Raw genomic sequence first — 16,423 nt, forward strand, 5'->3', positions numbered from 1 at the left:
CGGGCACATTAGCACTGGTCTATAACATCTGACCAGCAGCAACGTTAGTACGGAACCCTACCGGACGCAAATGGTGAGCTCGTCGACCACCAGACGCAAATGTATTTGTAGCTCAGCAATGCTGATCCCATTTGTGGAACCCCAGTGTCTTACGAGGTGAGTAGCAACCGGAAATGGCAACAAAGAAGGCAGCCCCACTGGCAGGGAAGCTATAAGTGACTATTTTTTGTGTGCTCTGTTCTTAGCCATGTTGCCCGAGAGGTGTTTGCTTACCTGTCTTGCCATCGTGTCCACCTGAGAATTGAGTCCTCTTGCTGTCTCCAGGTATCCTGAGATCGAGAGAGACTCTGAGAGGACTACCATTTAGTGCCAGATCCTGATTTGGAAGTACAAGAAAAGGTGATGGTAGATTTGTCGACGCCAGTGGCGTTGGGGGAAGCGGCGAGGAAGCAGGTGGAGGAGCCGTGACTCTCGGTGGAAGACATGAGTGTCCTTTCATCGAAAAATACATTTTCGCAGGAAATAATGATGTCGGACTTGGAGCGTGTTTGGTTGCTACCCTGGTGCAAAATTGCCTGGCCTGGAGCTTCCTTGGGATCTGCCTGGTCCTGTTTGGTTTGTGTCCAGGGACATTAGATACTAGCCTGGCATGCAAAAGCCTGAAACCTGATTAGCCGCACCTGGCCGGCCGGCAGCGGGGTTAGCCTAAGCCAGGCGTCCATCCCCATGCGCCTGGGTGTGCCTGCTGGAGTGCCGGAGGAGACGACGGAGCCCGTGAGGAAGCCTATTGAAGATCCAGATAGCCAGCTGAACAACACTGTTACAGTCAGATGGTGAGCTGTTGATGATGTAGATCGGACCTCGTGGTGAGATCCGATCGGTTTTTGCGGCCCGACCTTTCACGACACTCCACCTTCAGTAGCACTAACCTCTCGCCCGCGCACGCGATGTACACGAAATAGAGGGTTTGAAACTTGCGGCTCAGCACGAGAAAACCAGTCTCGATGACGGTACTCACGCGCAAAACAATTTCCTCGCAGAGAAATCGCAACACAGAGGTTTTCTAAAGCTTCCTCCAAAACTTAGGGATTTTTAGACAGCTTTCTCCAAAACTCAATAAGGGGATTTACCCTAAAAACACTATCGTGTTTATTATCAAAATATAACCTGCCCTTTACAAAGACCGTACTTTGGCTATTTATAATAGTATAGCTAACCCGTACATGGTTTGACCAACAAGCTAACTACACCCCTAAACTGAAAAGGAAAACAAACTTGACCATGACAACCGACTTGACTAAATCTTAGGAAACAAAAACAACTAGGACGACTTGTTATTTGGTGCTGGTGACTTCTCGTACAATTCACAGGTGGACCCCACCCGGTTTCTTTCAAAGAAATCAAGTCTCTAATCATAGTTGTCCACGAGTACGCTTCTTTGTCGGGCGGCCGCACCAGATGGAACTTGTATTTTTTTAGAACTCCTTGTTGGTGGTTAGCTGCGTACATGACTAATCTCCTTTGGATGCACGTGAACTCATTTATCTCTGGCCCAAACTGAAACTGATCAATGTTGCATGCGGATTCCTTCGCTGGCTCAAACTGAACTCCTTCCAAAATATCTCCACGAACGTGACTCACAAAGGCTTTATATTTCCTATGCATGCATGGCTGTACGCACATGCATACAAGTGCTACTGTAGGCCTACTAGTAATTTCCATGGAGTCTTGTACATTCTTTACACTTTCCTGATCAATATGCATATACTTCAACGCATCTGTGTCATCTATTTTCAATCTTGGCGATGCAACAATTATATCTTCATCTTGAACAATACTAGTATCATATTCGGCCATCTGTGCAGACTTTGTTTTATCACTAGCGACCATCATAGATAAATTACACTGGGTCATATCAGTTGAAGATCCTATGGTTGCCTTCGATCCAGATCTAACAGACAACATTGCGAATGTTGCCTGTCACAGTATTATTGTACATCATTTTTCTCTAGTTTGAGATATACATAATTTGAAAATATATCATGCATACCACCACAGTTTTATCAAAGATTCTTATTTTAGATTAAAGTACATTATGAGCAACAACATTTCACAAACAAGACACGTCCACTAGGCAACCATATAGATGACCACTATTCAAAAAGTCGGTCGATTAATCAATAACTGGCCGAGTGCTTTTGCCAGCAAATCTTCGGCTTATTACTTTCTTTTTCTTTTCTTGTTTCCCATCAGAGGTTTGTACAAAGATATTGTTACACATTGGTTTCACATGTGAAATGGAGCCCGGGAGGTCCTCCTTGTAGATCCAAAATGAAGCCATCCATTCATATCGAGAAGTGTAGTGAATTTACACATTTACACAGGCAGAATATTTCCTAAAAATTCTTAATCTTCCATTGTCACAAAAGCGTGACAGGCAATATAGTCAGACACACTTAAAGAAGTAATAAAAAACACTTCTTCTTCGTTAGAAACACCCTAAACACATCAACGGAGGAGATCTCTACAATTTTCTAAAATGTGAACAATTTTGTAAAAAACAGAAGCAAAATTGAAAAGCCAAAATATTTCGAAATTATGAACAATTTTATGAAAATAATAACATTTTGCGAAATTCTGTTAACTTTTTGGAATTTGGAACAAAATTAAGAAAACATGAATATTTTTTGAATTTTCTCTTTTTTAAGATATTTTCAGAAAAATGAACATTTTTTAAATTTGGAAATTCTAAAATTTTAGAAAATTTTATTAAAAGAAAGCAACAATTTTTAAAACTCTAATTTACTTTATTTTTTATTTTTTGGAAACAAAGCTAATATTTTTTTAATTTCTGAACGTTTTTGGATTTTCTAAGCAAAATTTCAAAACAAGGATATATTTTAGAAAATTGAAAAATTAGAAAAATTGCTATTTGTTATAAATTTCCGAACAATCATTCATAAAGAACAGTCAAATTGAAGAACTAAATATGAAGGTAAATAAAAAATGGAAATGGAAATAAAAAATAACAAAGGAGAGAAAAGCAAAATAAAGAAACAGAAAAAAGTAAAACCAGAAAAAAAAGAAAAAAATGCCAGGGCCGTCCAACAGGCGCTCGGCGGGAGCGATGCCGTCGCCTAGTTGGGTCAACGGATTAACATTTTTTGCTTTCTTTTATATTTTTTCGTTTTCCTTCTCTTTTTGAACTTTATTATTCTTTTTAAACCATGCTTAAAATATGAAATATTGTTTGAAATACCAAAAAAATCTTGTTTCCAAAAATTTTCTGCAATTTTTATAAAATTTCTTGAATTTCAGAAAATATTCCCATTTTTTGAATTTTTTTCCACAAATTTAAGTAATGTATGTGTTCCAAAAAAGTTAATAAATTTGAAAAAGTACATGGTTTACAATTTGTATTCAAAATATCATCAATTGTTGGAAAATTGTTAACAATTTTTGAAAAAGTGTTCAAGTTTGCAAAATTTTCATACACAATTTGAAATTTTGAAAAATGTTTACAAATTTCAAGAAATCTTTACGACATGAGAAAATGTTCATGCTGATTGATAATGACGGAAAATAATAGAAAAGTTAAAATTAGAAAAAACTGCATGCGCACGGATGCAATCGTTTGCCGTAATCTGGCACGCTCCTCTCAACTCGTGATTTTTTGGATTATGGATAAATGATCCAACATCTTGCAACAATCTTGCACGAACAGATGAGGCATTTGTGCCAGGTTATAATGAATCTCGACACCGTTTACAAGTTGCGAGACATCCAACAATTTATCGGCCTTTTTTTTATCAGGAAAACCCACAAAATGTAAAATCCATCGAAAACTGAAACAACTTGGCATAGTGCCCTTAATTGGTCATGAAAGGCCATGGAAAAAAATTAGTCATGAAAGGCCATGAAGTGACCCAAATTTTGACCGGGTGGCCATGCCTATAGTAGGCATCAATGCCTGGTTTGAACGGATTCTGATGCTTTATGCACGTTGCTTAAGTCTGGCCGTATGTCGTCCTTTTTTGACCGAGAAATTTCAGAAAATGCAAAAATTGTCAAAAACCAAAATAAATTGGTGTCTTGAATTGGTCATGGCAAAAATTGGAGCCATTTCAAAGATGTAGGGAAATAAAATGCTCTCGGATGGAGCCTACTAGCCTACCCGAACACCCTCCGTTGAACAATGTCTATTTTTGGACATCTTTCAAATGACCTCAACTTTTGCAAGAAGATGCTTAGAAATGGACTTACCGAAGTATTTACCATTGTTAGTGGAAAACCTGTTACTCTCTTGATCAGGAATTCATCTTATCATTTTTCTTATAAGAAAACTATTCTTGTAGCTACAAAAGTGGAAGGTCGTGACAGAAATCAAAAAATCGCACATGTTCATGCGATGAGCTTTGGGGGAGGCTCCCTGTTACAAATAGAAATACCTGGAGGTAATGCATGCTCACGCCCCAAACAAATATCTGATGTACATGTTCACTTTGACCTCTTCGGTCGTTCAGTGCAGCTCCTGTCAGCAGAAGGAACTGAAATATAAAATCTGATGTGATCCTGCAAAATGTCCCAAATAACAATCCCCAGGATAATGTTATGTCATATACTCATTATTCAAGTGCTCGGAACTAGCAGGAAGAACGTTATGCACACATAGAAGGAAAACAAGCGGCAGAATTTTACAGAGGTGAACTCAATAGGACAGCAAAACGTTCTCGGAAAATGACAGAGCACCCACGTTATTACTATGGCAAATTTTAACATGGTGAGGGACCATGTTAAAACTGCTCATTAATTATACTTGAGATGTCTCTACAAATTTATTCAATTGAGTCATCATACGACCAATTCACGAGTGTTCTTTCCCAAAAAGATAACAAGCATCACAGCCGGGTGAGGAGGCCACGGAATGGGCCACACCCACGGCCACGGCGGAGTCGTTTGAGAGCCATATGCATGGACGGCCTTTGCTGTGGATCCACAACGGTGCACTCGACGCCCAGCCTGAATACAATTGCCATGTCGTCCATGTACCGTGCTTGATCTGGGATGCGCTTGTCCACGGCACTCTCGAAATTCACCAGTTGTTTTCCCATCAGCCCAGTGAATTTGTGCGCCCAAATCACCAGATTACCATCCCCTCCAGCTTCATTGGCCAGCCGCCCCGTCACGAGCTCTAGCAAGATCACACCAAAGCTATAAGTATCTACCTTCTCCGTCATCTGGCTTGCCGTGTTCCCATACTCTGCAGCAAATCATTTATAAGTACTATACTAGTTAAACACCAAGCTAGCTAAGACAGAATTCCTGTTAAAATGTCAAGATAAAATTCTATTGCGTGCATCGATAGCCCAACATACCTGGAGCTGCGTAATAAAAGTTCCCAGGAAGCACGCCCATGATTGGCAACGGTTGCCCGATTCCGGCCATGTTCATCCATGCATCATTAAAATTGGTTATCACGGCCTTGCGATTCTGATCAAGCAAGACGTTGTCAGAGCTGATGTTGTGGTGGATAATTGGCTTATTGCATCCGTGGTGCAAGTGGCGGAGCCCGTTGGCCGTGCCAATGGCGATGAGCCTCCTCTGCGGCCAGCACAGCGGCTGACGGGCATCCATTGGTTGGTGCAGCCAGGATTTAAGGCTGCCATTCACCGGATACTCGTAAACGAGCATGATCGCATCTTCTCTCTCGATGAGCTCTATGACTTTGATGATATTATCGTGAGGATTGCTGGCTAACATGATCATCTCTGACCTGTAGCGGTACATGAAATTTTCATCTACTTGTGGTGTTGAGTTCATTTTCTCGAACTTCTTGACGACCAGCGGGCACGGGTGAGTGATGCCAGCAACGCCCTGACCATGGACTAAGTATTGTTGTTCGTCCTTCCATGTCCTTCTGCTAGACCATATCGTTTTCACGTTATCTTCACAAAGGTTGTCGACAATGGCTTGTTCATTGAGCAGAATTGGCTGCGTCACACCAGGACGGCTCCAGAACAGCGAGCTCATTCTCTCAGAGGCTGGGTAGGGCGTGGAGAGGTTGTGTCAAGGATGTGTCAACCTGCAGACACATTATTTATCAGTATTCAGCAGTACTATCTCGGTTATATACATATAAAACTGTTGTGAGATGAAGAGGGATGCATGTTCATTATTAGTTTGACAGCAATGGACAAAGATCGGTGTTTTGTAGAATTTGTGTGCCTTTCGAAATAATACAGGTTGTTATTTTTTCTAACTGGCGTCACGCAACTTTCTATTAATTGCTTGACCGGAACTCCCATGGGCGTGTTATGCATGGAGATTGTTGGATCGGGTGGGATTCGGTCGTGTCCATTGGTTCTCTGTTAATGATCGAGCAGCGAAGCTCTCCTATCTGTTGCCATCAGGAGATATGTTTAGCTCCATGGTAATGTCAGAGGAGGAGAATGTCATGGAAGCCGAGATTAGAGGACTAGTAATGGCGATTGGAGTCTACAGCGTTGAGGAACTTGCTTGGAGTTTCGGGATTCGTAGCAGCGGTATGTAAGTGGGGGCGAAAACATAGGTGAAGTTCAATGTCTTTCGTTCTGGGTGAAAATCTAAGGTCTGGTCTTAATTGGTTGTGACTGGCAATGGTCTTGTTGAAGGCATTGTTTTGAGAGTGGGGATTATCTTCAGGGTGAAAACCCAAAATCTACGATCGGACGACGATGGCGTTGGTGCACTGTTTCCTCCTTGGAGGCGCGTCGCTTTTGGAGAACCTGGACATTAGGTGTTCTCTTGGTGGTGGTTGTGCTGCTGCTGCAAGACCTGAAACACTGTAGCAGATTTTTTGGCTATGTGCATCCGTCATACCATTAGGACATGCGTTGTTGCAGAGGCCGGGTGTAATTGGTATCTTCGCGATATTAATATATACTCTATCAAAAAACATAGATCAACGGCACCTAGATGTTAGACCCAAACAAGTAGCAAGTGAAGGGGCAGGAAAGGGAAGAGGCAAAACTCGCTATCAGTGCTCGATGTCGAAACACCAGTTGTGGGGCAAAAACCTGTTGACACCATAACCCGCTAAGAGAATCTTCAACATACAAGAGTTGCTATATTTTTTGTGCAGCTTATTTTTCATGATTCTTCATACACAACGATACAAGGATCAAATTACTGAAATGTTGATAACTCACTGAAATGCCCGTTTTTTACCACTTACTAGAATAGAGGAAGCGGAGAGGCGGCATCATGGGGGGAGATGAGAGGACCGTCTACATGGGAGGAATTTGATGTTGGAGATCGAACAGGTCGGAGTTTGAGAAGAAGGGTGCAGCCCAGGAACCGGTCAGAGTTTCTGTCCACCATTGCTTACTAGTTCATTTTGAGATAATAAAATTCACCCTTTGTCGAAAAAATTGCTTACTAGTTGAGAGAGAGGGGGGGGGGGGGGGTGCTCTTAAAGAACAAGGTGAGAGGGAAAAGTGGGAATGCAAAAAACAGCTCGCCTCGGTCGTTCTCGCCGGTGGCTGGGCGAAACCCTTGCCGCCGCCACCAACACCTCCTTCCCCGCCACCCCTCCCCTCACCATCGTCGGGCGAAGCCCGGCTGGCGGTGGGGCCTCTTTTCACCCCTTGCCACCGCCGGAAAGCCCGGCTGGCGGCGGGGCCTCTTTTCCCTCCTCGCCTGGTGGTTGCGATGCGGGACATGATGAGCAGGTGGGGAATGAAACGCTCACGCGGGGCGGCGCCTCGGGCGGCCGGGCCTTGGGCATGGCGGCGGGACTGCGTGGTGGCGGCTGCGTGTCGATGGTGGTGGGGCGGGCCAGCGTAGTGGCATGGTGGGGCGACTAGCTATGTGTCGGCTTCATCAGATCCGGCAGCTGGCACCACGGGCTGCAACGACGCGGCATAGCGGTATTTGGAGAGCATGTGGGGTTGGGCCTCGACCTGCGTTGTCCGGTCAGATGTAGCATGGCTGGAGGGCTCCTACTAGATGCGGGTTTGATCTGCCTGAATCTCGCTCTGGTCAGCGACGGGTGGCTTGGGGTTGTGGCATGGCCGTCCTAGTTGGTGCACAGTCATGGGCTACCACGGCATGGACGAGCGAGCCGAGTGAGGCCCGTCGCTGCTAGGCATGGGCTGAAGCAGAGCGTAGCGAGTCTAAAGTTAGCCCATGTGGGCCGCCCCGTGAGGGACGCCTGGTGGTGCCGTGGGGAGGTGCAAAGTCCCCCCGCTGTACAGATCAGTATTGACCTAGGTCACTTGTGTTATATATATATCCTTTGAAAGCCGCCACACGGGATAAGTTGATCAGTTGAAAATCCCCAGCATTTGTAACCTCCCTTGATATAGTGAAGATTTGTGGGCTGGCGCCCGTAGTTTTTTCCGTTCATGTTGGAGGGGCTTTCCACGTTAAATCTCGTGTCTCCTGTGTTGATTTCATTCTTCTTTGCTTCGATTTGCATGTCGCATCTCCAACAATTGACATCAGAGCCTTGTTTATGTATAGGGTTTTGAAGAAATGGCATCGATGAAGTTCGATCTTCTGTTGTTGGACCACGGCATGAGGTTTTCCTTGTGGTAAGTAAAGATGCGGGCTATGCTGGCACATGCTGATCTGGATGAGGCGCTAGATGGCTACGGTGGAAAAGAACAGAAGGCGTGGACTAATGATGAGAAGCGCAAAGATCATAAGGCTATGTCTACGATTCATCTTCATCTGTCTAACAATATTTTGCAAGAAGTGCTGGAGGAGAAAACTACAGCAGCTCTCTGGCTCAAACTAGAGTCGATCTGGATGTCCAAGGATCAGACCAACAAGATGCACATGAAGATGTAGTTGTTCATGTACAAGTTGTAAGAAGGTGGTTCGGTACTAAACCACTTATCGATCTTCAAGGAAATCGTTCCTGACTTATAGTATATGTAGATAAAGCATGATGATGAAGATTTAGGTCTTCTACTTTTATGCTCGCTGCCTAGTTCCTTTGCAAATTTCCAAGACACTGTATTATATAGCCATGATGAACTAGCTATTGGGGATGTATATGAGGTCCTTCAAGAGAACGAAAAGATGAAAGATATGTTGCAATCTGAGAAATCGTCCTCCAAAGGAGAAGCTTTGCAGGTACGAGGCAGGCCCTAGTACAACAACAACAACAACAACAACAACAACAGAGATAAAAGCAATAGCGGTAGAGATAGTTCGATGTCCAGAAGATCTGAGAAGGACAAATTCTGCACGTATTGTAAGAAAGAGGGTCACCTCATTGATGACTATTGGAAGTTGGAAAATAAGGAGAAGAGTAAGAGTACGTGGAACCCTAAAAAAATCTGATGGTATTGGTAACGTCATTGTTGCATCTAGTAATAAGTCTTATTTAGATGATGCTTTAGTTGTTTTTGCTGGCTGTGTTTCATGTCATGATGAATGGATACTTGATTCTGCATGTTCGTTGCATATATGATGTAACAGAGATTGGTTCAGTACTTTGAGTTTGTGTGGAGTGGAGATGTTGTGTGTATGAGAGATGACAACCCACGTGAGGTTATGGGAATTGGTTCTGTTCAGATTAGAATGCATAATGGCATGATACACACGTTGATAGATGTGAGATACATACCAGGCATGGCCAGAAACCTCATCTCGCTGATACTCTTGACGTCAAATGGTAAAAACACTCTAGTTTACATGGAGTTCTGAAGGTAACAAAAGGTTCCTCGTTCATATGATAGGTGACATGAATTCTGCTAAGTTATATTGTTCTTAGAGGAAGCACTATTAGTTGTTGTTATTTTTTATAAATGCAGTAAAACTAATATTTGGCATATGTGCCTTGGGCATATTTGGCATGGCAGAATTGACCAGGAGAGAACTTCTGGATGGCTGCATCGTAAGTGAGTTGAAGTTTTGTGAGCACTGCATTTTTGGTAAGCACAAGAGGGTAAAATTCAATGTTGTTGTTCATGCCATAGAAGGTATATTAGATTACATACATGCTTATTTGCGGGGACCTTCTCCTAAACCCTCACTTGTTGGTGTTCATTATATGCTTACAATTATTGATGACTACTCCAAAAAAGTGTGGCCTTATTTTCTGAAAAATAAATATGATGTGTTTGATGCTTTTAAGGATTGGAAAGTTATGATAGAAAGGTAAAAATACTTCGTACTGGCAATGGTATGGAATTCTGTTCGAAAACTTGTAACAGTTATTGCAGAAACTTGGGCATCATCATGCACCACCACTCCGTACACTCCTCAATAGAATGGTGTGCCTGAGCGCCTGCACAGAAACATCATCTCTAGGGCTCGTTGCATGTTGTCTAATGCACGCATGGGCAAACACGTTTGGGCTGAAGCAGCCTCCACCGCCTGCTACCTCATCAACAGGTCACCGTCCGTTCCACTTAACAAGAAAACTCCCATTAAGGTCTGGTCTGGTACATCAGTTGATTATTCAAAGTTGAGAGTTTTCGGCGGCACTGCATATGCACACGTTGATAACAGAAAACTTGAGCCTAGATCTATTAAATGTGTGTTTGTTGGTTATGGTTCGGGGAGTAAAGGAATACAGGTTATGAAATCCAGAAACTAATAAGGATTTTGTGAGCATGAGTGTTTTTTTCAATGAATCCATTATGTATCATGATGAAGTGTCCACATATACTTTGGATGTAGAGCCACAATGAGTTAATATGCAGGTGGAGCACCTTGATGAGGAGGAAAATTTAATTGTTGACTATGATGATGTTGCTCTAGATGGACAGGTAGATGATAATGTTGATGATGCTTCAGATACAGAGGTTCATGATGATGATGTTGTGCAGCACTCACCCATTGTTTTGCAGTGAGAAATTTAGTCTCTTGTACCCGATAGGAGAAAGAGAGTCATTAACAAACCTAAACGTCTAATTAAAGAGTGTCACATTGTTCATTATGCTTTCAGTTGTGCAGGACATGTTGAGAACATCCTTGAGCCATCCACATACACTTCAGTAGTTATTTTCGGTGACAACAAGGAGTGGATTGCTGCTATGCAAAAAAAGATGCAGTCACTTGAGAAAAATGGCACATGGCATGTTGTGCGCTTACTTAAACAAAAAAGAAGACTGTTCGCTGCAAATGGATCTTCAAAAGAAAGGAAGGTTTGTCTCCAAGTGAGCCCGCGAGGTTTAAGGCAAGCCTAGTAGTTAAGGGCTTCAGTTACATACCTGGTATTGATTATAATGATGTGTTCTCTCCAGTTGTGAAGCATAGTTTTATTTGTACACTTTTCGATATTGTTGCTATGCATGATCTTGGGCTTGAGCAGTTAGATGTCAAGACTACTTTTCTGCATGGAGAACTGGGGGAGGAGAATTACATGGACCAACCAGAAAGTTTCATAGTGCCTGGTAAGGAGGAATTTGTTTTCAAGTTAAAGAGGTCCTTATATGATTTGAAACGGTCTCCGAGACAGTGGTATAAAAGGTTTGATTCATATATGATAGCACATGGATTTAAGAGGTCTGCATATGCTAGTTGTGTTTACATTAAATTTGTCGATGGATCACCTATATGCTTGTTGTTATATGTTGATGACATGTTGATTGCGGCCAAGGGCAAGAATGAGATCACTGCTTTAAAGGCACAATTAAGTAGTGAGTTTGATATGAAGGGTCTTGGTGCTAATAAGAAATTTCTAGGTATGAAGATTACAAGGGACAGAAATTCTGGTTTGCTATTTCTTAGTCAAGAAAGTTAGATTAAGAAAGTTCTTCATCGTTTTAACATGGATGATGCTAACTCAGTAAGCACTATCATTGCTCCCTGTTTCAATTTATCATCTTCTCAATGTCCTACTACGGATGAAGATTTTGAGTATATGTCGAGGTTTCCATATTCTAATGTTGTCGGTTCTTTAATGTCTGTCATGGTGTGTTCTCATCCTAATTTGTCACTTGCAATGAGTTTGGTCAGTAGATACATGGGTAACCCTGGTAATGGACATTGTAAGGTTGTTCAATGGATTTTCAGGTATCTTCGTGACACTTCCAATGCTTGTTTAAAATTTGGATGACTGGTGAGAGACTAACTGGCTATGTGGATCCAGATTTTACGTCCAGCGATTTGAATAAGAGGGGGACCCTTCTAGGTTATGTGTTCACTATTGATGGTTATGTCGTGAGTTGGACGACAATGTTGCAGCCAGTAGTTGTCCAGTCTACCACTGAAGCAGAATAGATGGTTATTGCAGAAGCATGTAAAGAATTGGTTTGGCTAGAAAGTTTGTAATCTGAGCTTCGTGGAGATAATTCTTCCATTAGTTTGTTTTGTGACAGTCAGAGTACCATACCTCACCAAGGATTAGATGTTCCATGAGAGAACAAAGCACATTGATGTCAAATACCATTATGTTCAAGACATTGTCGAGCAAGATAAACTGAAGGTATGCAATATTAGTACTCATGATAAACGTTTGAGCTTTTGCTCAGACTTAATTGGTATAACTCATCAGTCTTAGGTGCTTGCTTGGCGCTGAAAGTGTTTTCTTTGTTGTTTAGGGAGGAGGTTCTCATTCATGCTACAAGATAAAATTTGTCTCAAGGTGGAGTTTGTTATGTTATGATCCAAATATAAGTATTAACCTAGGTCACGAGATAAGTTGGTCAGTTCAAAATCCCTGGAGTTTGTATCCTCCTTCGATATAGTGAAGATTTGCTGGCTAGCGCCCATGGTTTTTTTTCACTTCGTGTTGGACGGGGTTTCCATGTTAATCTCATGTCTCTTGTGTTGATTTCGTTCTTCGTTGCTTCGATTTGCCAGTCGCATCTCTAACACTGTATACTATCTAAGCTTAGATGAAAACATTCCTATTCTCCTGGGAGAGCCACATGAGTTTATTTATCAAGGGCAAAAACCTTGCCGTGGTTTACAAGAGAACCAACCGATCGCAAGGATACATCTGTTACATAGAGATATAAAAGATAGATACGGGAAGAAGATAGTTAAGATTACATGTCATGTTGTCCTCAAACTCTAACAGGTTAATGCTTGGTTCTTTATAGATAAAACGGGGCCAAAGACTTTTTTTGTAAGTGGGAAGGCGACGGGGAGCTCAGCGTCGGTGCATCAAATTAGTTGAGCGAAACGTAGAGGCAGAGGTCGGAATTTGAGAAGAAGGGTGCACCGAAGGAATTTGGTATTGGAGACTGGACCAGTCGGAGTTTGAGAAGAAGGGTGCAACAAGGGAAACGGGAGCTCGAAGCGGCCGGTGACGAAATCAACTTTGGAAAGTAGATCCTCGTCTCCCGGTGCTTCGGAACCGACCCTACGACGCCGGCCGGTGGTGGCTGTTGTTGTTTTTTTGCGGGTAGAAATATTGTATTACTCAAGCCATCAAAGAGTTACAATCAGCGGTGACTAGCTCAAGCACTGCCGGGGGACCAGAGCCAATCCAAGTCATGGTTCTTCCCTTAGTACGCGCAAAATTTGCTAGACTATCGCTAACCTGATTTTGAGTCCGGTTTACATGAGTAATACAACTTTCACGAAGTGATAAAAGATATCTAATCTCTTTAACTAAGGAAGCATAAATAGACATGTCTTTCTCCTGTCCTTGAATAAGCTTTATAGCAACAAGTGAATCCAATTCAATGGCCACTGGACGATCACTTCTCTGGATCACTAGAGATAGCCCTTCCATGCAAGCACACAACTCCGCCTCCAAAGCATCACGACACGAGTAGAGTGTTCTGCAAGCTGAAAAGATTACGCCCCCCGAAGGGTTCCGTAATACCATACCTGCTCCTGCCCTGCCATCAGCAAAAGAACCGTCCGTGTTTAGCTTTACCCACCCTTCCGGTGGAGCAGACCACTTGGGGCCGGCCGGTGAGGGCGCTGCATCAGCCTGAAGTAGTGTGCGACCGAAGGAGATGATCGATTTCCCCTTGACTGGATCCATGTGTGTGTTCATTTTGATAGCAATTAGCGACTCCAGATAGCTAACAAGGAACCTCCTCGATACCTCAAGAGGCGGCGGAATCTTGTTGTGCACTATCTCATTACGAATGAACCAACACCTCCAGAGTGTCATAAGAAGCATGGACCTCTCTATTTCATGTAGTGGCTGTAGCACTTGGAACAGCCATTCCTTTCCAACATTCGCCACAGTATCAACCAATGGAAGATTCCAAACATCTGACATATACAACCATAATTCTCGTGCTCTAGGTGTTGGAAATATGCCCTAGAGGCAATAATAAATTGATTATTATTATATTTCCTTGTTCATGATAATCATTTATTATCCATGCTAGAAATTGTATTAATAGGAAACTCAGATACATGTGTGGATACATAGACAACACCATGTCCCTAGTAAGCCTCTAGTTGACTAGCTCGTTGATCAATAGATGGTTACGGTTTCCTGACCATGGACATTGGATGTCGTTGATAACGGGATCACATCATTAGGAGAATGATGTGATGGACAAGACCCAATCCTAAGCCTAGCACAAGATCGTGTAGTTCGTATGCTAAAGCTTTTCTAATGTCAAGTATCATTTCCTTAGACCATGAGATTGTGCAAATCCCGGATACCGTAGGAATACTTTGGATGTCCCAAACGTCACAACGTAACTGGCTGGCTATAAAGGTGCACTACGGGTATCTCCGAAAGTGTCTGTTGGGTTGGCACGAATCGAGACTGGGATTTGTCACTCCGTGTGACGGAGAGGTATCTCTAGGCCCACTCGGTAGGACATCATCATAATGTGCACAATGTGATCAAAGAGTTGATCATGGGATGATGTGTTACGGAACGAGTAAAGAGACTTGCCGGTAACGAGATTGAACAAGGTATCGGGATACCGACGATCGAATCTCGGGCAAGTACAATACCGCTAGACAAAGGGAATTGCATACGGGATTGATCGAATCCTCGACATCGTGGTTCATCCGATAAGATCATCGTGGAACATGTGGGAGCCAACATGGGTATCCAGATCCCGCTGTTGGTTATTGACCGGAGAACGTCTCGGTCATGTCTGCATGCTTCCCGAACCCGTAGGGTCTACACACTTAAGGTTCGATGACACTAGGGTTATAAAGGAAGATGGTATGTGGTTACCGAATGTTGTTCGGAGTCCCGTATGAGATCCCGGACGTCACGAGGAGTTCCGAAATGGTCCCGATGTAAAGATTTATATATGGGAAGTCCTGTTTTGGTCACCGGAAAAGTTTCGGGTTTTATCGGTAACGTACCGGGACCACCGGGAGGGTCCCGGGGTCCACCAAGTGGGGCCACAAGCCCCGGAGGGCTGCATGGGCCAAGAGTGGTAAGGGACCAGCCCCTGAGTGGGCTGGTGCGCCTCCCACAAGGCCCAAGGCGCAGCTAGGAGGAGAAAGGGGAAACCCTAGGCACAGATGGGCCTAAGGCCCACCCTAGGGCGCCCCCCCCCTCTCCCCCTCTTGGCCGCCCCCCTTTTTCCCATATAGGGCTGCCGCCCCCCCTAGGGGTGGGAACCCTAGAGGGGCCGCACCCTCCTCCCCTCCTCCTATAAATAGTGGGGGTTTTGGGCTGCCCAAAACGCGCGATTTGATCTCTCCCTGGCGCAGCCCTACCTCTCTCCTCCTCGTCTCTTGCGGTGCTTGGCGAAGCCCTGCTGGAGTACCACGCTCCTCCACCAACACCACGCCGTTGTGCTGCTGCTGGATGGAGTTTTCCTCAACCTCTCCCTCTCTCCTTGCTGGATCAAGGCATGGGAGACGTCACCGGGCTGTACGTGTGTTGAACGCGGAGGTGCCGTCCGTTCGGCACTAGGATCTCCGGTAATTTGGATCACGACGAGTACGACTCCTTCAACCCCGTTCTCTTGAATGCTTCCGCTTAGCGATCTATAAGGGTATGTAGATGCACTCTCCTTCCCTCGTTGCTAGATTACTCCATAGATTGATCTTGGTGATGCGTAGAAAATTTTGAATTTCTGCTACGTTCCCCAACAGTGGTATCAGAGCTAGGTCTATTGCGTAGATTCTATGCACGAGTAGAACACAAAGTAGTTGTGGGCGTTGATTTTGTTCAATATGCTTACCGTTACTAGTCCAATCTTGATTCGGCGGCATTGTGGGATGAAGCGGCCCGGACCGACCTTACACGTACTCTTACGTGAGACTGGTTAAACCGACTGACATGCACTAGTTGCATAAGGTGGCTAGCGGGTGTCTGTCTCTCCCACTTTAGTCGGATCGGATTCGATGAAAAGGGTCCTTATGAAGGGTAAATAGCAATTGGCATATCACGTTGTGGTTTTTGCGTAGGTATGAAACGTTCTTGCTAGAAACCCATAGCAGCCACGTAAAACATGCAAACAACAATTAGAGGACGTTTAACTTGTTTTTGTAGGGTATGCTATGTGATGTGATATGGCCAAGAAGAATGTGATGA

At 43.7% G+C, this 16,423-nt stretch overlaps 1 protein-coding gene across 1 annotated transcript; it reads right to left on the reverse strand.

Annotated features, from left to right (window-relative positions):
- Positions 1 to 4,898: 4,898 nt before the first annotated feature.
- On the reverse strand, positions 4,899 to 6,030 carry LOC147956849 (MDIS1-interacting receptor like kinase 1-like). Its single transcript, XM_087536675.1, has 2 exons — positions 5,376 to 6,030; positions 4,899 to 5,260 (listed from the first exon to the last, which is right to left on the reverse strand). The coding sequence occupies exons 1-2, from the start codon at positions 6,028 to 6,030 to the stop codon at positions 4,899 to 4,901; spliced, it is 1,017 nt and encodes a 338-aa protein (XP_087392801.1).
- Between the last annotated feature and the right edge of the window lie 10,393 nt (positions 6,031 to 16,423).

The sequence above is a fragment of the Triticum urartu genome, chromosome 7A, assembly GCF_056163025.1.
Source record: "Triticum urartu cultivar PI428250 chromosome 7A, HENAU_Tu73, whole genome shotgun sequence".
Taxonomy (NCBI): Eukaryota; Viridiplantae; Streptophyta; class Magnoliopsida; order Poales; family Poaceae; genus Triticum; species Triticum urartu.

Excerpts from the sequence above, each read along its gene's own strand:
- LOC147956849 (XM_087536675.1), bottom strand. The coding sequence starts at position 6,030 with ATGAGCTCGCTGTTCTGGAGCCGTCCTGGTGTGACGCAGCCAATTCTG. Across the intron at positions 5,261-5,375 it reads CTTTTATTACGCAGCTCCAG|AGTATGGGAACACGGCAAGC; the intron begins GTATGTTGGGCT and ends GATTTGCTGCAG.